Below are 23,841 nucleotides of genomic sequence, written 5' to 3' on the forward strand. Positions count from 1 at the left end.
ATTTTGGAGCTGCTGATTGTACCTCCAGTTCTCACTGTGCCCCCCTGCCCGGCAGCAGCTCTTTGCTTAGTAGCGCTCGCCCGTGAGCCAGCGGCTGTTGCTCAGGCCTCAGGCCGCTCGCCGCTGTAGGAGAGAGCCAGAGCCATTGGGCAGCGTTTCTCACCGATGGCTGGCAGTGACAGAGCTGTGAAATCCTTGGCTGAGGCCCTTGCCCACCCTGCGGTAGTGGGCCGATGACTGAGCCATGGATTGGTCCTATAACCTGTCCGTCTGCCCTCACAGCGAGCACCTTAACCCACTGAGGTGCTCATGCCCTGCTTTCCTGCAATCATGTATTGTTTTTTTTCCCCCTCCTTTTTGCCTTTACCCAATCCCAAATTTTCTTGAGGTGCTGCTGCTTCCAGCTGCCAATTGACCATGTTTTTGCCTTTCTCCTTTAGTGTTTCTGAGACAAAAGCCATGCCCACTATGTTGTTTCTCTTTTGCGTGCAGTCTGATTGGCACCAGAATCAATATGTAACCCTCAGGTGGCGGCTGGGGCCTAGGTATACCACCATAATGTGCAGACAAGTACCTAGTATAAGGAACGCCATGCAGTTATACTGACCCCTAGTGGTTATCCTGGAAATAACCATGTTTGTGTGAAATGCAACTATCCTACCAAAACTACCAGCAGTAACAGAGGGTATCTTTGTAGGATCTCCATTTTGTTGACGTGAGAGGCGTTATGGTATCAACCCTCGATCACAAAAAGAAAATTCTCCAAGATTCCTTTTTTTATTTGTCTCTCAGGGGAGGCTGCAAGTGCTGCTGGCAGACCAAATCAGTTTCCTCATTTAGGGCCAGTTCAATTCAGTTTCTCAAATTGGTTGATTTTTAAACTTTTAAATTAAACAATTAATCAAGAACAGAAATGTGGGCAGTAAATGGCATTTTGTTCCTATATATTGGCCTGTGCACAATAGTTTCATCTTTCTTCGTCCTCTGCACAAACCACTTACGTTAATGTCCCATGTATGTTTTTTTTTTGTTACCTTTACTAAGGTACAGGAGAAATATGTTAACAACTTTTCAAGCTTGTGATGCTAACACATCCACTTAAATATGCATATGGTAAGTAAATGAATCCATAAAATATTTGAATATTGATAATTTATTTATACTACAGTCAAAAATGTATTAAGAATCACCATGTTGCTTTCTGAAGGACATCACAATATTACTGTTTTTAACAAAGATATTAGACAAGTCACTTGGCGCATAGTGTTACATTTATAGCAAACGTGCACATTGTCCTACTTGTCATTGTAGTGTTGTTACCATCATTACACAAAGGAACAACAGCTCAACAGATACACAAAGGCTCCCTGCTAAATAAATAATCACAATCAGTATATAATACAAAAATAGAGCCCAGTTTCTTTCTCCTTGAAAAATAAATCACTGCACTGAAGTGCTCAAATGAAAACTTTTCTTTCCTTCTCTACCCCTGAATTGCTATATTTGAGTTTTCAACCCTCTTCTTGTAGTTTTCCTCCCCTCTTCCTGTATTCTTCCTTCTCTCTTCCTATAGTCTTCCTCTCGTTTATTTTGGATGTTCTTCCAATTTGGGCCAAAATGAGGTAAGTATTTAAAATCAGTTGGAGAAGGGGATAGGAACAGTACACAAGTTTGACACAGAGAGGACACAAGCATCTTATTTTTAAGATAAAGATATCATTCAAAATGATTGCTCCATTTTATATAAATGGAAAAGATGGGGGAAACAAGTGATGTGCACTTCGCTTTGATAGTCTCAGTTAACCGCAATATGCGTTGCTTTAGTTTCAAATCGATTCTACATGACACAAGCGCATTGTATCAATTCATTTTCAAGATTTGTCATAGCCAAAAAACATATGAAGTGAGGTTATGGAATGTTTGTCGTTAAAAATTTCAAGGGCTTCAGCAAACAAACAATTTGAACCGAAAGGCAAGTATTCACCTCTGGTATCTGCCTGCACTGTTAAACATGCCATGTCTCCTTTCCCACAAAAGGCTCTTCAAAGCCGTGATTTTATGTACATGGAAGAAGAATGGTATAAAATGAACACTTGTGTGAGTGTGTGTGTATCCTGAAAGGCAATTCAGTCAGATTATATGGGTTCACCTCTTCAGAATGCAGACTGACTCTACTCACACTTCGGATACCTACAGATGGCCACTGTCCCCAGCAGTGGCTGCTGAATGAACTGGCAGCCAGAGGGAAATGAGGGTGTCAGTCTCAGGTAATATACTGTCGCCTGGTAAGGACATTTCTGGCTGTGCAGCCCCCTGTGTATCCAAGCTTCTCATGCTTTAAGCTTTCGAATAATGGGTCTTTAAATATGTCTTTTTAATGGGTCTGTGTATGTGTAGATGTGTGTGCATCCAGAGGCGTGTGTGCTGTTCATGTATGTACACTGGCAGGGTGTTTACAGGGAGCAAAGTGACATTAATAAAGGAAACAACAGTGAGCTTACTCGTAGGTCAGGGGACGGGAGGAGGGAGAAATGGAGAGGACGAGCGATGGAGGAGAAGCCTCATTGGCTGTGTGTCCATTAAGAGGTACTGGGCCCTGTTTCATGAAGCAGGATTACTGAGTTATCTGGATAACTACACTGAGTTAAAACCCGGAACCATCCCAAATCTGGAACGTGGACTGAAGTAAAAAGCTGTTCCGGGTTTTACTCGGCGCAGTTATCCAGCTAACCTAGTAATACTGCCTCGTGAAATACTCCCTGGAGTTGACTGGAGACAGCCGATGCCGGAAAAACAGTGCAAAAATAGATTGGGAAGAGGTTTCGTTTGCATTTAACGCTGAGGCCAGGCCTTCCACACTCCTCTCGACGAGCGAAGTTAAAGAAGGCCGGGGCTCTTGCATCTCCTGCGAGCCTTTGCGAAACGTAGCGTGGAGGTTACCGGGCCGTTCCAACTCTCCATCTCTCACTTTCCCCCTCCATCTCACCCTCTCTCTCTCTCTCCTTTTCGTTCTCAGAACTCCAAACCCCAGCCCCTAAAGAAGCCTTTCGCCGCCAAGGCCTCCCTGAAAGTGACGGTCAGCGAGTTGATGGTAACGTTGGTGACGGTCACTTGGCCCGGGCCTGCTTCAGGGGCGCAGGTCTCTGATTGGCTGCACGCAATCTCTTCCTCCTCCCCCAAAGTAGGGGTGAAGCCCTCTGAGCCAGTGGCAACCACTGCTTCCTCCTCGTCTGAACTGGAAGCACACCCCTCTGCCACGGACCCCCCTGAGAGAGTGATAGAGAGAGAGAGAGAGACGTCAATGCATCCAAAGGTAACAAGGTGTCCTAACTCAGTTCTGGGTGAGCCCTCTGCATGCTTTTGTTTAGGTTGCTTTGGCTACTTCCAGCATCTAATGAGCTGTTGTATGAGCTGTAGCCTGTAAAGGGTGTGAACCTGTTTGATTGACTCATTTATTCACTGGCAAAATGACACTGGATTCCTTAGTGCTGAACGTTTAGATACCTGATTACCAAAACCCAACATCTTTCTATGGGAAATGCGAAAACTATGGAATAGGGATGCCAATTTGTCAAACCTGCATTCAGAGTACATCAAAGACAAAACAAAATCAGGGATTCATGTGCATGCATGTTTTCCGTTATACTCAAGTATTCTTAAAAATGAGCGAATGCATGGGTACCGAGGTCAGAAACTGAGAAACTCAGTGCTGCAAGGTGGCACAGACATGGTCCTGGAGAAAAGCAGCATTCTGCAGGCAATTCTTCCAGCCAGGCCCTTAACCACCTGATCCAACTAATCTTTGTCATTTAGTGACTAAAATTATCCTCCCCATCTCCAGTTTCAGGGTGTGCCGGTGGTTTGAGTACAGGTGGGGGGTGTATCCTGAGGGCTGGAGCTGTGTAGCCATGGTGAAGCACGTTTAACAGTGTGCACAGCTAACAACAAACCAAACACAAGGGCTGCATCAAAAAAAAACTAATGGGTTCTTCTGCTGCTCACAGTATTTCACTACGCCAAGTGACCTAAAAAACTCACCGGTCAGGGAGTCTCTCTCCGTCTCCACGTTCTCTGCTTCTCGCTTCTCCTCCTCTTTCTCCTCCTCTTTCTCTTTCTCTTTCTCGTTTTCCTTCTCTCGCTCCTCTTCCTCTTCTCCCTCCTCTTCCTTCCTCCCCCAGCCCCCGTCTGCGGGGCGCTGGACGTGAGGCACGAGGTCCAGGGGGGCGGGGCCGAGGCAGATCAGGCGCGGGCCCCCCGGCTGTTTCCTGCGCGAGATGCGGTGGCGGAAGGCGTTCCTCCGCTCCGCTCGGCCCTGCAGCCTCCGCGCCTCCTCGCTGCTCCGCAGGCGGGACAGAGAGAGGCGGGGGCGCGGCGCCATCTTCTCCGGCTCCTTGTGAGCGCTGCGGAGCTCCATGGTGTAGATATTCTGCAGGAGGAGGACAGAGACGTGCCGCACTCAGACATTACAGTCTCTACACTTAAGTCAGAAAGCCTACGACTGTGGCGGGTAGCCCTGCCAGGCTGCATACAATTGCTGCTACCGTCGCCCTGGGTTAGGGAGGGTTAAGTTAGCAGGATTCTGCATCTCATTACTCTCTAGCATCCCCCACTGGTCAATTCGGAGACCTGCAGGCCTACCTGTCATGCAGCACATGAAAGGTTTTCCTCTGACTGATCTCTGTGCAAACCCGAATTGCGGACTGTAGTGTGATAAGTGGAACGTGAAATCACGTTTCAGAAGAGAGCACATGCTAGTCTACGCTCTGCTAAATTGATAGTGGAGGCTGCAGTGATGAGTGCTGAAACAGTATGACTGGGCATTCTAAACTGGGGACCAAAAAAAATAAATTAAAAAAGCCATGGCAACAGCAGAATAACTAGCTGCACATGCACTGAACTCTGTGTGCAGGGAAGGAAGGTGCGCTACCTGCAGCAGGAGTCTCCTAGCACGGAGCCCTTTTCTCCTGCAAGCCAGGGCTCTGTCCTTCTCCTCCCTGGTGCAAAAGAAACAAGAAAAAGAGAGAGGGCTCACCTGAGTGCTTATCTACAGAATAAAACTATGTGGAACGCGGCAAAAACAGAAATAGGAATATGTGGTCGTGGAGAATCGCGATGTTGCACATGACTGTATGGCCAGCAGGGGGCCTTTGGCGCTGTAAGGGGTTACTCACTTCTCCTTGTACGCTAGGACAAGGAGCGGATCCAGAATGTTGTCCTCTGGTTCCCATGTGCTGTACCTGTCAGGAACAGAGGCAAGCATTCATAAAACGGCCACGTGCCCACGCGCTCTGCTGGACTGTACACTGTGTATGAATAACAATTATTGTTCGTTTAGGGCTAAATGCGTACTTACTTGGGTGACCACCCCTGCCACTTCAGTAAGTACTCCACGTTCCCCTGAGATACACAGAAAAATATCCATTAAGCGAGAGGAGAAAGAGAGCGGCAAAATATGCATCTGAGCTAACGCCCACACGCTAAAGGCGAGCACATGAAAATAATGATCTATTCGAACAGCAAATTCTGCTCATTACCACCGCTTTTATATAATGATTGTAACGCTGCCGTAAACTCTGCGTAACCTGGAGCGTTTGTAGTGATACCGTATTTGCATGCGAAAGCAGCCGCTGTGTGAATAAAATAAACGTTTTTCAGAGATTACCGAAAGTGGGGGCGTGGCAGCTAACATGTAAACAAACCTATTGCGCAACGTCCAGAGCAGGCAGTCTCTAACCAGAGCGAAACGGCTGACCAAAAACACCGCGTGCTTTTCCCGATCGCCGTGGTGCACACACGTCGCACATCTAATATTAAGTATATTATTAGTAGTATAAACCATCTCTCTGTATCAATCGTTTCATGGAGCGCTGCATTAGCCGATATAGTTCAGTTAGATCATGTTGCATAGCTACCCCAGTAAAACAATGTTACAAGTCAAGGGTATGCCTAAGATTCCTCCTCGTGCATCAATTTCCCCTGCGCGTATAAATAAACTGCGTAGGTACCCCGCCCCCCGCCCCCCGCCCCCTAGCTTCGCAGCAACTCACGTGTCATCTCACACACGCACATTGATGCTAGGGACAGAGAAACGAGGTTACCCACGCCTTGTTTCTCCCCATGTATGTCACGCAAAATTCTATGCACTCCTTTTGATCAATCCGTTAAGTTAAATAGACACCAGTATCTGCCATTATGTTTACATTAAGAGCCTAAAAGTAGGAGGTCAAAAGTTTTTTAGCATCGGCTAAGAAAACAGTTAAAACTAATGAATCTCCCATACCAAGGATACTATTAGATTGTTTGCTCGTGTGCAACTATTATGTGGAAACTATTGATATACGCACTATACGACGAACTCGGCTGCATGACGCGCATAAACGCATTATGGAGTATCAATTGCATCGAATGCAATGTTCTTTCTCAGACCTTACCTTTCTGACTCTCTTCTTTGTTATCGATTCCACGGCAAATACTTGTTCACCTATTGATGACAGCTCCATCGTAACTGTACTGCGTGTTCTGCACGCTCAGTAGAACGTAGTGCGTGTTTACTGGTTTACCCTTTAGGTAGCCTACTCCCCGTTCTTCACGAAATAACACAAATTCTGAGCTCAATTTCACTGGTGATTTTATTTTCCCCAGTCGTCCGCTCCTTGCCGAAGAGTTCTTTCTATTTCGGTTTCATATGTTTTTCATGGTTTCATTTTCTTATTCATTCTCTTTCCCAGAGTTCACAAATCTGCGACACATTTACACTGCCAAGCGCGTTCCCGTGTGACGCTCAAAGCGCGCCCCCCGTGGACTGTCCGCTCGTTTGCAAGTTACGCCGTTACCCCAAGCTGCAAGCGCGCGTCCGCGTACGCAGATGAAAACACAAACGACGAGATGTTTTTAAATACTTTGTGCAGAAAAAAGTAAGATACAATTTTAGTTAACTGTAATGATTGCCAGATATCTTCCTTATCAACAGCGAATTCAACTTGGGTTTACTTGACCAAAAAACAAAAACACTCAAAAGGCGATTGCGCTATGTATTCCATAATCCAAGGCAGTGTTTCCTGAACATTCTGAGAACACGACCCACTTCATCAGCGAATGCATTCCCCATGCCCCACCCCTTATTAAAATGCACTCGATATACGTCAAATTTTTAAATGTAATGTTTTCTATACATTAATATATCAGAACTGGAAACTAGTGCTTAATTTGACTGGTGTGAAACGAAAGTACATAATGCCGTGTTGTTTAATTCTATTTCCCGATCCACCTCATCTCTACTCATGACTCACCGGTGGGTTCCCTCCAACAGCTCCGGAACCACTGTTCTAAAGAATGTGCAGACGTACATGATCAAGTTGCTCGACTGCATACTTTTCATTCAACTTTTACATTTACTTAAAATGTGCGACCACAGACACCCACAGATAACCTGTGCTTCCGCCACACTCCCTGGCTACAATTATATACTACACATGTAGCCTAATACATACACTGTAATTCTGTTTAAATACACTACATTACTCACATGTAGCCTAATACATACAGTCTGTAATTCTGTTCAAATACACTAAATTACTCACATGTAGCCTAATACATACAGTCTGTAATTCTGTTTAAATACACTACATTACTCACATGTAGCCTAATACATACAGTCTGTAATTCTGTTTGAATACATTACAAGCCTCTATGATTCTCTAACTGAACACTTCAAACGATGGATAAGCAATGATTATACAATAGACACCAATGGTAATGAGTATGGTGCACAGTTTTAAGTAGATTTATCAAACATGGCAAGAGAACAGACCCACAGGATACAGCCCCACCCAACAGAACAAGGATGGAAGTTTGATATGAAGTACAGTATAAATACTTTTATTTAGTGTGGAAAACAATAGCATAAACACATTACTGTAATTCAGATATCCTTAAATAAGAAGGTAAGAAGGCAAGGCAGAACAAAATCATTTCCACTGGGTGTGGGGAGGGGGATTGTCTTGGCAAAAAGTTACGTAATGCATTAATATCCAGCCCATTCTCAATGTGCCGTGTGAAAAAATAATTTTTCTACCCATTATGTACCACATGCAGACAGCAAAATACATGAAGAATACAAGCCATTTATAATTTCTATGTACATGTGTAAACACTGACGCTGACCATTGGGAATCATTGACGAGGGGATATGTATGTACATATTTTTATATCCAACGTGTTAAAATATCTGTACTCAACGCAAATTAATATTCCACATAAATCAGTCATTTTCATATTCACCTTTTCATAATTACTTTCTGCATTTAACTTTCCTCTTTTGATGTTGCCACAATTAAATTTTCAAAATGAAACACACTGATTCTGTTGTTCTCATGAAGTCAACCCATTTGTTTCTTTCCAGGAACATTAGCCTGTGTTCATTACATTTCATGGCAAAGATGAAACTGTCAATACGTACAATTTTATCTTTTTAAACTGATACCACATTAACTGAGATTGGAAACTATTATCTTATTGCAAAGGTTACAAATGAAGAATTGAAAATGACTGGAGGAGCACATCAATTAAAAAAAAACTTTGCAACTCCCAAATTGTGTTTGCTATGGATTAATTGATCCTTATCAATTCCAGATTACTTGCGAGATTGTGCCTCTCTGCTCAAAGCGTTACTGCAAGTGTACATAAAAACTTTCACATTACAGTTATATACCCTAGCATATAGGGACTAGATGATGCTACAGAAGGACATTAACATTCACTTACACTGTGTAAGTGCGGTGTTTAAACTGTGCCGAAGTTTATGTGTATGTTTATGACTTTACGTACACATTACAAATTTAGTCCAACTTTTGTATGAAGCCAGGCAGCAATCATGCACAATTAAAATGCAACAATGTACTCAAGTGACAAGTAACTTACACGCAAGCACCTGTGCACTTTAAGTAACAAATGGGGAACAAATCAATTTTTTAATCCATTTACTGCAGCACCTGATCCAAACACCTACTCTAAATTAAAAGGAGCAGTTCACCCAAAAATTTAATCAAGAATGAAATTATCGAGGTAGTTTTGGTAAGATTTTTAGATGGTAAAAATCTTACCAAAGATTTGGTTTTGGTAAGATGTTTTATAGATACCCGCTGTAGCTCACCCTGATACAGACTTCAAGGGACCCATATTTTCGTGGCGCTCAAAGTACATGAAAAAAAACTCAACAGCAACATTTCTATCCAAATATAAAGCCAGGGTTACTCACAAACTTCCACAGAGTTTGTTTCCATTGAGAATTACTTATTCTACTGAAGTACCCAAACTGTATATCTGAGCACAGTCTCATGAAGGCGGACTAGTATGAAACTTGAGTGGTGGTGATATGATGCTGGTGGAATGCAACCACTTGTTGTAGTTTCAATATAGCAGCTTATTAGCAACTTAGACTACTTTATTAAGGCACATAACAGCTTCAAATTCATGGATAAGATATGAACTGGTGCAATTTACGTCGTATAACACAACATAAATTTCACCATTAATATCTCAACCGTGAATTTCAAAGCTGTTATGTGCTTTAATAAAGTAAGTTGCTAAATTGAAACTAAAACAAACGGTCGCATTCCACCAACGCCACATGGCCACCACTCAAGTTTCATTTTTGTCTGTCAGTGTCAGACTTTGCTCGGATATACATAGTTGGTGTACTTCAGTAGAAGTAGTTGTTCTTGGTACAAGTATTAGTTCCCGTGCACAAATTAGGCTTTGTGGATGTTTGTGAGTAACAGTGACGTTATACTTGGAAAGAGACATTGCTGTTGAGCTTTTCAAATGTATATCTTTGACGCATTGAGTTCCACAAAATGATATGGGTCCAACTGAGGTCCGTTGTTTCAGGGTGGGCTACAATGGACATCTAGAAAACTCATTAATTCTCAGCAAAACTATCTGGATGGATAGATAGTACTCTGGGTAAGTGGGAACATACCTTAATTTCATTTTTGGGTGAACTGGCTCTTTAACACCAAACCAGTTCTGAATCATTCACAAATTTCACACATCAATGCCACGGTTACATAGTAATCAAGGGGTCTAGTGTAATGGCAGTAACCTGCCCTGTATTGAGTTTGATGCAATTAATTCTCCATCCTAAGGAGCCCCAGTACACCCAGTGCTGTGTAAATCTGCAAGCAGGCTTTACCTTCGATGCTAACTTAATCTAAACGATGAATGAGGCACGTAAAATAACAGAATACGGTTCATATTGATGCCATGTGATTACACATCAAAAAGCAGAAAAAAGCAACCATTTCCTTTTCTGGGTTTTGTCGGGAAAGAACACTGCACACTTGGCATTTGTAAAAACACACACGCCAGTGGCTTCCATGTCCTGTATGAACACAAGGGAACTGTGAAAATCAGGAGTGGAGGGGGGAGGAGGAGAACCCTTCAGAACAGCAGATAAAGTAAAAAAAAAAAAAGAAGACGGGAACGATTACCGGAAAGGTCAGTCACACGAGAGGTCAAGACTGGTCATGCCAACGTCTTTTGATAGTGTCATATTTCTGTCAGATTCCCATTTTCAAAACACCAACACTGACAACATAAATGAAACATTTTTAAAAAAAGATCAAAACAATAAAAAAATTTAAAAAAACATACAATTTTTCCCCAAACACCAAACATGATTTTCAAAGATTGGTTTCTTTCTTCCCTAGGAGTCTGTTTGATTGAGAATGCGTTTGGATATCCCGTCCTTTGATTAAATCAGCCTCCTGGGTCTGGGGTTGTCCAACAGAGGGAAACATAAGAGAATTTGGCCTTTATGCTCCATCTCGATTGGCTTCATTTCAATCTGCACCCGTTCACAGACTGGCTGTTGGACTTTAGCCACGCCCCCATCCTTTTAGTTCACTTGCCAGTAAAAATGTGTCAAATGTTCAACAGCTCTCAGTCCTCCATGTCTGCTGTGCTTCCACCTCTTCTGGAACAACCAATAGAAGTTCACAGTTCTTCCCTCGTAGCTGGTGTTGCAAGAACTTCCTGTCACATGACCAGGAAGTAAACAGGAGAAAAGCCCAAAATGCTGAGTTTATATTGTACCCAAACAACACACATAAACACAAATGCAGGTTCCATTATATCTCTTAATACAACTGGGCTGTTGGCAATGAATGACATCATCAAACCAAAGGAGCTTTACACCGAACTTGGTGCCTGTTGCTAATTTCACAACAGCCTAGTTAAGCACTGAATCAAAGTCTTAAACACGCCAATTTAACCTGAAGCCTACCTGCCTTCCAGCTTTCAGAATGGTACAAGGCAAATCTTGCATAAGGAGTAGCATGAAACAATACGAGAACAAAAATAAAATAAACCAAAAAAAAAAAAAAATCACTTGAAGAAAGTAAAAGTTGATTCTTACCACAATTTCAGAACCATCTGTTTACCAGCATTTACCAACCCCAACATCATTGCAATACACTGTAATATTACTTGACATTGTGCAAGTCCAGGTTGAGTTTAAAGTTAAGCACAAATACTACATTATGGTTTGTTTCCCCCGAAAGGAAATAAATGAATGGAAATTAAAAAATAAAGTGCATTAATCGCACCTGCTTTAAAGCTGTCTACACACCCAGACCATCCCGATGCCAACTGCACCAGAATTAGTCAGAAATTCGATTATGTTGTTACTAGAGCATCAACATCCCTCATGGCCAAAATCCAGCGAAGAGTTCTGCAGTTAGTGACTCCCCATTGTTACATTAGAGGCATTTAGCAGACGCTCTTATCCAGAGCGACTTACACAACTTTTTACATAGCATTTACATTGCATCCATTTATACAGCTGGATATATACTGAAGCAATGCAGGTTAAGTACCTTGCTCAAGGGTACAACGGCAGTGTCCTTACCCGGGAATCGAACCTGCGACCTTTCGGTTACAAGCCCAGTTCCTTACCCACTGTGCTACACTCCGTCCATTGTGTGCCACAGCATTCAGTGTGAGAACCACTACATTGGTGAGACAAAAATGTACAGGACAGAATGGCGGGTGCTGCGAGCTGTAGAGCACTCTGAGCGTAGTCTGAGCCTGGTGTAAGCAGCGGCACACTGCTGTCTATTTTTAATGTGCAATCCACACTTTGGGAGCGAGAACGTGATGCTTCTCACCATCGGTTTATTTTTACAGGTCTTTACCTGGCACCTGCAGTTATTTCTGATGCGTGTGTGCACCCTACTTTGCTTCATGCAGATGCGCCCATACGAACACAATGAGAGAGGCACAGACAGAGAGCGGGGGGAGGGAGGGTCCGGTACCTGAGCTCTTCGGAGGGGCCAATGGCATGGGGGCAGCGCAGCTTGGAGTCTAGGTTGTAGTAGATACCTCCCACCTCTCGAACCCCGATCCAGTGCTGGCGCTTGAGGGGGAGGCGCAGGGGGCCCCAGCGTAGGTTGGAGGGCACGTTCAGGATGAAGCCCATCACGTTGGGCAGGGCGATGCTGCCAACGTCCCTGAGAAAGAAGGGTGGACAGGAACGCTGACGAGCGCCGTGTCCGCGCCACGCCAACAGACGTGTGGCGCGCGCTATCGGAGCTCACCAGCTGACCGCTGCGACAAACCGAGGCTGCGCAAACCAAGGCTACGCTGAGAGAAGCTAAACGCATGAGCACACCAACAGGACACGGAGCACAACGCAAAATAAACACTCCTTAGGTACACAGCACATGATCCGCACTGAGAGAGCACAGACAATGGGGAAATCTTTTGGTACTCAATAGTACATAAACACCAGAGATAGAGAGAGAGAGAGAGGGGAAATACACAGCCACAGACTGGCAGGAAACAGGAAGTGATCAGAGCTTACCTCCTCTTATCCCACCACACGGCCTCAAACCCGCGCATCTGCAGGGCAGCCATGATCACATTGACATCGTAGTTCCCGTTTCCCAGCATGCTCTTCTTGTGTGGTGTCACAAGCGTATTGGGAGAGAGTCTGGGGTGAAAAAGCAAGGTGGGGGGGAGGGGGATAAAGACAGCAGGTAACCAATCTGTCCAAACAGACTCAGTGATAAAATTCCAGCCATAGATAGGTGATTCATGCATGCCCCTTCTTTCTATTGGTCAGCTGCAGTTACATGATTCAAGATTTATTCACACCGAATGTTGCAAATTGTAACAGGAGTTTATATTTATGGGGGTTCTGAGATTACCATCATAAATATTTGTGCCCACTGTCTAATTCAATCATTTCAATCCCTTCATGGGGACTGCCCAACCGAGCTGTTTGGGTGTGTTCTTTCATAACTAATAGGCTAAAAGGTGTTATGCAGTACATCACTGAAAATTTACAAAACATTTTCTAGCCACAAGAACAGAGATTTTCCAGAACAGATGCATAAAAAGGCCACTTGTCTTTCTTCACAAGACAAAGTATGGGTAGTTGAGTGTACGCAGGAAAATATGAAAGCTCCACAGTGACTCCCATAAACCAACTGCTGAAAACAGAAGCTGCAGGGGGTCATACACATATTATATTATGCTGCACAGACCCCATGCTGCCCTCTCTCACCTCTGGAAGATGTCCTGCAGCGTGTCCCGGCTGAAAGCCGCCCCGTCCTGGAAGACGTTATTGAGCGCGTGCAGAGCGCAAAGCTCCCGCCTCTGCTTCTCATGGTAGATGGGAGGGGGCGGGGCCATAGAGAGTGCGGGTCTTGAGGCTCCAGTCCCCTCTCCCTCCGTGGTACTCCTGCTTGCCACGCCCCCTTTCAGTTTGCTCACCTTCCAGGGCATGCAGCCCAAGCCTGCCAGTCCCCGCCCCCCCCTCCCCTTCCCTGAACCCGGGACACTCCCCATCACCAACCCCTCGTGTCACAGCAACCGTTCCCAGGGCAACCATCCACAAGTGCCAGGTTGAGGGGTGGAAGCAAGGGGAGGGGGAGGGGGTTAACGGCCAAAGGAAGCCAACACCTTCACCCCCCAACTGTTGTCCAATCAAAACAGGGACAGGGAAAAAACCCTGAATGTTTTTTTTATCCTTTGAAGTGTTAAAAAGGAAAATGTTACAATTACAAAAATGTCAAAAAAATAAAATCTAAAAGATCAACTGAAGGTAAAGGAACAGTATCTAAGTCTGGCCGACAAGAAACGAGGTCAGCATATACAATACACAAAAGTAAATTGAAGGAAAAGACGACTTTGTAAAAGAAAAACACATTTCCCTTGCTTTCACTTCCTCCTTTTCGCTCTCCCTCTCCATAGTTCTCCGCTGGACGTGCCCAACCTCACAGCCCAGCAGTTCTTTCCATTGTGAAGGTCCCCTGGGGCGCCTTCAAACGCGAAAACCGCTTCTGCGGACTCTTGGAGAACGCTATCACAGCGAAGAGGACGGCGAGAGAGTCGCTGCAGAGTCGCCTGGTGCAGTCAGAGCGCAGGACTGGCCTGATTAGAGAGGAGCTTCTCCCCCTTCACCCTGGAGGCTGGAGGCACCATTACTGCAGGAACGCATGAGAAACATCTTAGCAAATATACATTTCTGACACCCCAAACATCCTCAGCCCTGGTCCTGGTACTGGATGGACGCAGCGCAGACTGGTTCCCATGTTACGCAGTACCTAAAATACCAGTCAAAGCACTTGATTACATCAACAGCTCACCAGGTTTCTTGGGCCTAAACTAGCTGCTCATTTTAAGGTGAAAACAAAAACCAGCAGGCCCTGTGGTTCTCTAGAGCTTCAGCTGAAGACCAAATCTCCTTTCTTATCGGCCCCCACTTTAATATTTTGATTCAACCGATAAGGCAGTTTGCATAATATACCAGATTTTTGGCAAACAAATTATTTCAAGTGGAAATCATTAGGCTATATTTTTTTTAACGGGGTGACCTGAATACTTACTGTCACAAAATGGATCTCAAACACCTAATTACATTAGTTTAAAGCATGTCACTTACTCTACCATCTTTTTTTTTGTCTAAAGGGGGTAACTTACTCCACCATAAAACCATTGAAGCAAACCGTAACGTCGCATGACAAGTGTTATCAAACTTACATAGCTACCGCACCTGACACAAAGCATATGAGGGTGATGCTAACGACCATGAAGCCGAAAAAAAAATAATTACACACTTCACCATTGTAAAATGGGAACAAGATATTAGCAACTTAATAGCATTTAATAATATGTTGTGGATTTGTGGTGGGTGGAATGCTTAACTTTATAATAGCTAACATCAGCAAATTAACTGTACAAAAACCAAGGCATCTAAATCTAGACATCAGATTTGAGCAATTTCCACAGATTCAACACATTTTAAAATAACGTACGTTGCTGCCATTTGCTGCATATCACATAACTCAAAAACAGCAATAATGTCGTATTAATGCTAATAGTTAGCTTGCTGTGATGATCCAAATGCAACAAAAACAACCAAAGTCTAAAGCGTGCTGTTGTTGGCCTCTCAACGAGACAGCTAAGTTACATGAGCAATAGATTTGCTATAGGATCGAAAAGTGAATATCGATTTCTACAAATAACCTAACGTGATTTTTCGTGGTATCGACAGCAAGTTTTGAGTAACGTTGGCGAGCTTTAGCTGAACGCACTTCCTTGGTTCTATGATTGTCTCGCTATCTGGCTAAAGATTCTGAGATATTAAAGCAGGACAAAAGACGTCGCGGAAACCTGCTAAACCACATGTAGCTTTCGCCAACTCAACAACTAGCGATTGTTGAGTTGTAAGATTGTAAGATATAAGGTTAACATTATATTTTAAAGAAACCTGTAAAATATCCACAAATCGCAGCTAAACAAGAGTGAGATCTCTAGCGACCCAGTAACATTGCTATCTGGCCATATTTTCAAATATATATTTATGATTTGCTCAATCTGGTTACAAATGATCGGGAACACGTCCACGATGATTTAGTAAATACACAGAAGGCTTCGGCTCAGTTGTCTGACTTAGCCAGTCAGCTAGATAACATTACTATATACACGTACCTTACTATAGTAATTCGCCTCTTTTCCCTTTTGATGTGTTTATTCCTCTGTCTATATGCTTTTCCCTTTTTGCTCTCACTAGAAACTGAGCAGCTTCGCAAAACGCAGCAGTGCGTAGAACGTCATCGGTGTGCTGATTGCGTCACACTCGCGTACTGCGGTGCCTGGGATGCTGTACACGTTCACGAGATCAAGAGCATCAGCCCCTGCAGAACTGTGTCATCTTCTTTGGTGGTGCGCGGCTGGGCAGCATCCACATTATACTTTACAATTTAGTGCCATATCAATTTACAAAATTGTATTTCACATGACAAGCAAACACCACTAGAGTCAGAGATAGGGAAAGGGTTAAAAAAGAAATATTGAGGCACAGTCTGAAATAGTGAGTTTATAGAAATTAATTTAAAAAACAGCCAGCGGATCTGCCTTCCTGTCTGATTGGGGAAGGTCGTTCCTCCAATGGTGGTTTAGGTCAGGGAATAAAGGAGTGACTGCCTGGAGCATGGTGAGATAGGACAGCCAGCTGATGAGAGGATGCTGAACAGAGAGGTGTCGTCAGAGCACATCATTGTCTGAGGATTGGAAGGGGCAATACTATTCACAGCTTGGTAACCTAGTGTAAGTGATCTTAATTGGATGTGGACAGCCATAGGAACGGTCAACAGTTGAGTGGTGTTGGTGAATTTAGGCAGGTTAAATACCAGGCGGGCACCAGCATTCTGGACCAATTGCAGTCACCTGATGCCTCAGGCTGGTACACCAGCAAGGTGTTAGTTATCCAGGCGATGTTAGTTATCCAGGCGAGAGATCTCCTTTTCATAGGGCTTTTCATAATAACCTAAGTTACACCTTCCATTACTGAGATTTATACAGCTTCTACGCTTGAGTGAATTATGATTCTGTGTTCTCACATCAAGCCTTAACCCCAGGGATCTGACATGTTGACACGGATTCAGGATCAACACTGTCAAAGACAAAAAGCACCTCAACCCATTTGTTTCAGATGGATTAAGTCAAATAGAAACAGACAGACTAGCCAAGATGAGCACCCGCTCTAATTATTAACGTCAATGGATTGCTCCCAGAGTTGGTAGTTCCGGGCCAGTGGTTTTGCACACTTTCTAAATCCTAACACATTAATGTTCAGCGTGTGTTCTCTTTTGAGCCGGATTGTCGACCAAATACAAACCAAACCAAATGCTTTTTTTAAAAACGGAAATTGCTTTGTGCATATTTGAGCACTGGGTGATTATAATAACTCTACCTAGATCCTACTAGCGTTTATTAAAACAGAGTTAAGTTTGGTAAATTAACTAAATAAATCATGGGCAAAGTATATTATTACACATTATTTATTGTGCTATAAATAAATAAAATGAATGCAATAATCAGTGATCCTTGTATCTTTACTAAACTGAATCCCCCCAATGAATAGAAGGAACAGAAAAATGTCTATGCTAAGGTAAGAAACAGTAAATCAATTTTTGTGAGGAATTCCCCCATTAATCATGGTCAAATAAAAACCGACCCACTGTTGTTAAACAATGAATCCATTTGACCTTTTCTGGGGAAGGAATTATCCTTATTAAAAGCAAGTGTAGTCACTGCATCCATCCTCACAGTGAAAACAATCAGAGGACAAAATATAATAAAGATAAGGGACAGCAGGAATACAGTCAGATCAGTGCCAGGTCTTCAGCGGTTTATGAGCATAATCAATGATATATATCTTGTCAGTTATATAGAAAACATATGTTTAAATGTAAAAAAGACAAAAAAAATATTTTGCTACTTGCAGAAACTTCTATTTTAATTTTTAAAATTTTATTACAGAAATTCCTCAGATATTAATGTGCCTATGGATGTAGCATTAGGTACATCAATAAATACACAGGCAATTACATGTATAAGTTATTAAATCAAATATATTATTGAATGAACTCTGTGTAACAACAAATGAAAGGAAATGTGCCCTATTAGTGACACTTCTTAGCACATTTTGAAGTGTTTGCTGTGCAGTGCAAATATCAATAAATATAAAATAACTGTTTAACAGGAAATTGTTCATAAAAAAAATAGCACAGACAAGACACTTGGCTCTGTACCAGGTAGATAGCTAATCTCCGTGGCAAGCACTGATATGAGAACCAGTATCTGTCAGTCAGCCAGCCAATCACATCCCAGTCAGCCAGCCAATCACATCTCAGTCAGCCAGTCAATCACAAGCCTTGGCTGAAGCTGGGGCAGATGGACTAATGGCCCACTCTTCATTTACATGTCCTTCTCTGTGTAGCAGGTATTCATTCCCAATCGCCTTCCTCTCTCTCTGCTCCCTCTCTCTTTCCTCCCTCTCTTTCTGCTCCCTTTCCTTGTCCTCTAGCCTCCTCCTCAGCTCAGCAGCTGCATCCAGGAGAAGCTCCTCCCTCATCTGGTTCTCCTTCCTCTGAAGCTGGTGGAGGTAGTGGCCCCTCAGTGCCCTCATCTGCACAACCCTCTCCACTAGCCGCTGGCTCTGGGCCCTCCTCCTGGCCAGGGGACAGGCAGGCCCGATGTCCAACAGTTCTAGCTTCTGACCGCATAAGGACAGCAGCGCTACAAGACCCCCAGGAGTCCCCTCCGATATTGGGCTTGGTGTACCAGAGCCTCCGGGAGAGTCTGTGTGGATCAGAACGAGAAGAATATGATCCAGAGCACCCTCGCCCACCAAGTCCAGGAGGGTCCTCAACGCCTTTGTTGCGTCTCCTCCGTCATCACTTGGTCGGGGGCCCCGCAAGACCAGCAGGAAGGCGTGGGGACCTGGGCTGGCCAGCTGCAGGCTCCGCAGGGCTTCCCGTGCCACCTCTGTCGGTTCCAGAGATGACCCCAGGATATCCGGGGTGTCCACCATGATCAACTCCTGTCCCTCCGCAAAGGCCCTCCACCGCACACACTGCCTCTGGTACCCATGGGAGGCAGGGCAGCCCAACAGCCTGTCCTGCAGCAAGCCAAGGTCAGCCACACAAGGCCCCACCAGAATTAGCCGGAGTCCTGGGTCTGAGGGATATAAGGTCATTGGGGCAGCGTTTCCGACGTGCCTTCTGTTGGTGGACTGGTCTGTGGAAAGTTCTGGAATGAGGAGCAACCAAATAAAGACCTGGACAACAACAACAAAAACTACAGAAGATCAAACACCAATCCAACTGCAATTACAGCATCTGCAGCAGCTGTTTAAATATTATGTCCAGGCCAACAGACCAATGAACTCTGGATCTCAGACTTTTTATTCTTGCGGTTTATGAAACGCTTTCTAGGTGTACTTCCATTCACACAGCGAATGCAAAGGGCCAGTAATCCAGGACAGGAAGTAGGGGTAACAGGTGGGGTTTTGAGTTGGTGTCAGTGACTCACCTTGCAGGTTTTGGATCAGTTTAGCTACAGCCCCCATACATTTCTTCATGTTACCAACAGAACCTGTTGGGAGGCAGAGGGAGAGCCAAATATCTAGGTTATATGGATACAAAAATCAATAATCTGTCCAGCTGAATTTGGATTTTAGATCATTTTCCTTTAGGTTATAACAGTATTCTTAGCGGTATCATTTTATACATCTATAAATATGGATGGATAATTCAAAATAAGAGCACTTCACAAAATCAAAAAAGATCTCAGAACTGAAAAGAGATTTAGGGCATAAGGTCTATAAAATAGCAAAGCAGATAAAAAGGAATGGCCAACATCCATTCAAAAATAAAACAAAAATAATACAGATCTGACATTTTGTCAAATCAATCCACAATGTTCATTATCATTGACTTTAGGTAACAAATTCAAGCACATTTAACTTCCTTTTATAAAAGGTGCAGGGCACCAAAATTATAACAGGCATAGACAGTACAATAGAATCTAACAAGGATAAAATCAAACAGCAAAGATTAAAATGACATAAACAATTGCCTGAATGTCTGCCAGATATTCTTGAAAATTCCTTTGAATTCTAAAAGATTACACATCTTGCGTGGTCACCGGGTAACACCCCTGACCAATAAAATAAGAGGGAATCCCTGGGATTGCAATCTCCACAGAGCTCTGAGGAAAATAACACTCAAAAGTTGTCAGTTCTACAGCACCTGCACATTCTGCCTGGGTTAGTGTTGTCCTGTGATAAATAAATGTTGGTCAGTGCTGAATTATTCTCCTGAGTGTTACTGCATGAGGTCACACCACAGGTTAGCCCCGTTTGGGAGTTCCATTTTATTTCATAACCAAAAATTCTAATGTACTGGGTACGATAACTTGTTTTCTCCATTCGTTTAACAGTGCTTGCTGAGGCGAGCTTTCAGATAATAACAATTTTCCATTTTACTCAGAGAACGTTCTGGAGAGGACATCACTCACCGACTAAAATCTTCCAGAGATGACACAGCCATTTAAACAACGTCCTTAACCCTGAAACGCACAAAATCAACAATGCATTAACAACAGAAAAACTTCCCTCCTCTCTCTCTCTCAAAAACAATGACCTCATCACTCACCATGCCCTTTACTCTTAATGGAAACTGGGATGACTCACACCGGGCAAAGTTTATTCCACACAAAGAGGCTAATGGCCGGCATTTAAAAAACTCTTTTTGACTTGACTTGGATGGGAAACAAGCCCACGGCTCAACTTATGATCTCATGGCTCACACTAACCAAGCTTATAATAAAAAAAAGCTTTTTCCCCAAATGCGCTAAGACTGCAGACTCCGGGACAGGTTGCACTGACCACCAGCTCACAAGCTTCAAAATTAGTCTAACAATGATGTCACAGTAATTATGTGCTAAGAAAGATTCAGAGGGCCAATTACAGACCAAGATAGAGAGACCAATCAAGGTTAACCACTGAGTCACATAATGAAAAAGACTTGCTCCTATTAACCCACAATGATTTTGTAAGACCACTTGTCTGATAGAAAGCACCAATACCTCACTGGGCACATTTTCTCCTAGTTCTTTTCCTGGGTAGTTAATTGAATGAAACTGGTATAGTTTTGTATAAAGTACTAACAAAAGTTCTTAATTTTACTGGATATACAATAAATAAATTGAAGTGATGCTGTGTGTCAGTCTGGGCTGAAACACACATGCGTCTCCACACATGTACTTGGACACACGCGCGCACACACACACACATACGCAAAGCTTACCAAGGACAGTGTTGACAAGACGGGACACCCATCTCCACATTGAGGTCACACCTGTAATGTTGGGAGAATTTATCAAGCCAGTTTTTTGGGCAAAAAAGCCTTTAACAAATTCCTAAATAAATTCTGCACTCCAAAACGTCATTATTTCAATGTTATTTTTGCTGTATGCTAATGTTATATCATTATAAGATACGTAAAACAAAGCTTTGTGGGTGACCATCTTCCAACAATACTGCCACAGAGAGGGCAGCCATTCCTGCAAAAACGCACCAGTGAAAGAGCAGAGAAGACGGATGGGCCATCGGATCAGGGCGGGGAGAGCTGGAGGAGGACACAGAGGAAACAGATTCAGAGTTAAGATCACTGAATGTGACTACAAATCACTGAATGTAAGATAAGATCACTTAGGCCCACATTTACAAAGATTTTTTTCCCCCGCAAAACCTTTTAGCACACGCAAAACAAATAACACATCCAATGATTTGTGCAAAACAAATACCGTGACAAATCATTGGTCGCATTTTTTGTTTTGCATGTGCAAAAAGGTTTTGCACATGCTAAAGGCCTTAATGTCACAATCCACACAGAACTACAGGAGAGTCGGTGACTTTTACACTCTACAGGACACATACAGTACTACAGGTGAGCCGGGGCTCACTGGAGGAGAGCACATCTCTCACTGATAACAAAATGTAGCCAGGGTTGCCTGTTCCATTGGTTTTTTCTCCTAATTGTGCAACTTTGAATTAAAGCCAGGGGTGAAATAATAATTAACAGAGGTTGCTAGTTTTTGGGCCTTTTTTGCATGGACTACAGCCCCTGAAAGAGGCAGTTAAAACTTTTAGACAGAAGGTTATCAGATAAAAATTCCAATATGTTGCACTCAACCTGTGCAGAGCAGAGGAGGAGGGAGGGGACAGAACATATGCAGGCAAGGTTCTGAGAAGGAGGCAGAAATAGAAACAGTAGAGGCAACCTTCTGAGCCGGCCACTGGCACTATGTCACACACAAGATGACCACGCCGTACCAGAAACACTTGTGAATTGACACTGCGGATAAGGATCCTGTACATTTGCACCTTTTTTCTAATCCAAAAGGGGACACATTAGATCAGGGGCGACATAGCTCAGGAGGTAATACCGGTTGTCTGGCAGTCGGAGGGTTGCCGGTTCAAACCCCGCCCTGGGCATGTCGAAGTGTCCTTGAGCAAGACACCTAACTCCTAACTGCTCTGGCGAATAAGAGGCATCAATTGTAAAGCGCTTTGGATAAAAGCGCTATATAAATGCAGTCCATTTACCAGTTTAAATTTACTGTAGTCTTGCCATGCAGAGACAATGGCTAGTTTTGGAGCCTGTTGGGTGGTTTTCCAGGGGTTCTTGGGCTGCAACTTTTGACCAGGCAACCCTGACTGTAGCCTGTGTGTAGCTGGTGTGTCATTAGGAGGAAATCAATATAGTAGCGACCTTAGCAGCCCTGTCCAACTTACACCTTGCCAAACAAATTGGGCAGCGAGACAAAGGCTGTACAAGACTGAGAGGAGACTGACCTTGTGTGAACCTGTACAGCAAGAAGCCCAAGACAGCGATTGCTCCTGTCCACACACTGTTGTAGTCCATCCACAGAGCTGTGGAAAATTCAGACAAAGATTACACGACAAACTCTCTCTCACTCTTTCTCTCCCTCACACACACGAAACCCAGTTACAAGTGCATTAAAAATAGAATGAGAAATCCCATAAAAATCTGCTGAGTTTTCACTTTTGATTTCAAGGTCTGTGGGGATATTAGTCACGCCTGCTGGTTATGGTAAGCCCCCTTCGAAATTGCACTTTGCTCCATTGTAAGGCAGCATAACCACAGATAGTGGGGGGGGAAAGTATTTATAAAGTAATAACAGTTATAAAACTTTTCTCCCGCCCCAAACAAATTGCGGCTATATGCGAACTGTGACAGAACAGGCTACACTTTGAGAAAAAATCTAAACAGGAAAGGGTGCAGATAATAATACAGGTAGACAATTACGACGTTTGTTATTTTTGTCGCTTTGTAATGTTCTTACTGAAGAGATAAATGACTGTAAATCAAATTCCTCTGAAATTATTACCAGGAGTAATGTCGTCTTCGGTCTCGCAGAGGCATGTCGAAGTGCAAGCACTCTCAGGTTTACAGTCGCATTCCATGGCTATGGTTCAAAGGTTCTCTAGAACTGTCTTCTCGGCACCCTAACAGCCTAACTGTTCTTTGATTTAAAGCCCTAACCTTATCTAGTGTCTTCAGTATTTGCTTTTTTGTATTATATCAGCGATGCTGCTCTGACCACATGAAGTTTAATCACGGATTATAGATCACAAATTTAACCCATTAACCGAAGTATTATATAGTCACTGCGTTTGTGATTGAATTCATAGCGGACCAATCACACTAGTATATGCCTAATCGAACAGTGTTATCAGACCAGCTCAGAGTTGAAAGTTAAATTGCAGAGAAAAAAAGCTCTAAATTCCTCTAAATTTACCTCATTATTTTATGAGAAAAAGACCCTCACACAACAAAGATAGGGCAATTATGCTTTCAATGGTGAGTCAGTTGCAGTACGAACTTTGTATTTATCTTTTAAAAACTGTTCCGTATTATTTATTATACTTAATCCTTCACCATCCGTACACAGAACAGGGCC

At 43.4% G+C, this 23,841-nt stretch overlaps 3 protein-coding genes across 3 annotated transcripts; all 3 read right to left on the reverse strand.

The window, feature by feature from the left end:
* Nucleotides 1-1,137: 1,137 nt before the first annotated feature.
* Nucleotides 1,138-7,068, reverse strand: cbx7a (chromobox homolog 7a). Its single transcript, XM_035398494.1, has 6 exons — nt 6,432-7,068; nt 5,354-5,397; nt 5,172-5,237; nt 4,928-4,994; nt 4,039-4,426; nt 1,138-3,266 (listed from the first exon to the last, which is right to left on the reverse strand). The coding sequence occupies exons 1-6, from the start codon at nt 6,498-6,500 to the stop codon at nt 3,013-3,015; spliced, it is 888 nt and encodes a 295-aa protein (XP_035254385.1). The 5' UTR covers nt 6,501-7,068; the 3' UTR covers nt 1,138-3,012.
* A 789-nt stretch (nt 7,069-7,857) lies between these two features.
* On the reverse strand, nt 7,858-16,121 carry LOC118216993 (josephin-1-like). Its single transcript, XM_035398705.1, has 5 exons — nt 15,997-16,121; nt 13,568-14,489; nt 12,863-12,991; nt 12,315-12,509; nt 7,858-11,034 (listed from the first exon to the last, which is right to left on the reverse strand). The coding sequence occupies exons 2-5, from the start codon at nt 13,849-13,851 to the stop codon at nt 10,932-10,934; spliced, it is 711 nt and encodes a 236-aa protein (XP_035254596.1). The 5' UTR covers nt 13,852-14,489; nt 15,997-16,121; the 3' UTR covers nt 7,858-10,931.
* Nucleotides 16,122-17,622: 1,501 nt separating this feature from the next.
* On the reverse strand, nt 17,623-23,570 carry LOC118217194 (GTPase IMAP family member 4-like). The gene is made up of 7 exons (XM_035399021.1): nt 23,269-23,570; nt 22,712-22,789; nt 21,432-21,482; nt 21,162-21,212; nt 20,371-20,421; nt 19,384-19,446; nt 17,623-19,101 (listed from the first exon to the last, which is right to left on the reverse strand). The coding sequence occupies exons 1-7, from the start codon at nt 23,342-23,344 to the stop codon at nt 18,212-18,214; spliced, it is 1,260 nt and encodes a 419-aa protein (XP_035254912.1). The 5' UTR covers nt 23,345-23,570; the 3' UTR covers nt 17,623-18,211.
* Between the last annotated feature and the right edge of the window lie 271 nt (nt 23,571-23,841).

Source organism: Anguilla anguilla, chromosome 17 (assembly GCF_013347855.1).
Source record: "Anguilla anguilla isolate fAngAng1 chromosome 17, fAngAng1.pri, whole genome shotgun sequence".
Classification (NCBI taxonomy): Eukaryota; Metazoa; Chordata; class Actinopteri; order Anguilliformes; family Anguillidae; genus Anguilla; species Anguilla anguilla.

Coding starts and splice junctions, on each gene's coding strand:
- cbx7a (XM_035398494.1), bottom strand. CDS start 6,500: ATGGAGCTGTCATCAATAGGTGAACAAGTATTTGCCGTGGAATCGATA. Junction 5,398..6,431: donor CAAAGAAGAGAGTCAGAAAG/GTAAGGTCTGAG, acceptor TGTGTATCTCAG/GGGAACGTGGAGTACTTACT. Junction 3,267..4,038: donor GGAGAGAGACTCCCTGACCG/GTGAGTTTTTTA, acceptor TCACTCTCTCAG/GGGGGTCCGTGGCAGAGGGG.
- LOC118217194 (XM_035399021.1), bottom strand. CDS start 23,344: ATGGAATGCGACTGTAAACCTGAGAGTGCTTGCACTTCGACATGCCTC. Junction 21,483..22,711: donor GCTGTACAGGTTCACACAAG/GTCAGTCTCCTC, acceptor GTCCTCCTCCAG/CTCTCCCCGCCCTGATCCGA. Junction 19,102..19,383: donor ACTGATCCAAAACCTGCAAG/GTGAGTCACTGA, acceptor TCCTCATTCCAG/AACTTTCCACAGACCAGTCC.
- LOC118216993 (XM_035398705.1), bottom strand. CDS start 13,851: ATGGGGAGTGTCCCGGGTTCAGGGAAGGGGAGGGGGGGGCGGGGACTG. Junction 12,510..12,862: donor GTGTGGTGGGATAAGAGGAG/GTAAGCTCTGAT, acceptor CTTCTTTCTCAG/GGACGTTGGCAGCATCGCCC. Junction 11,035..12,314: donor GGCCCCTCCGAAGAGCTCAG/GTACCGGACCCT, acceptor GTCATGTGACAG/GAAGTTCTTGCAACACCAGC.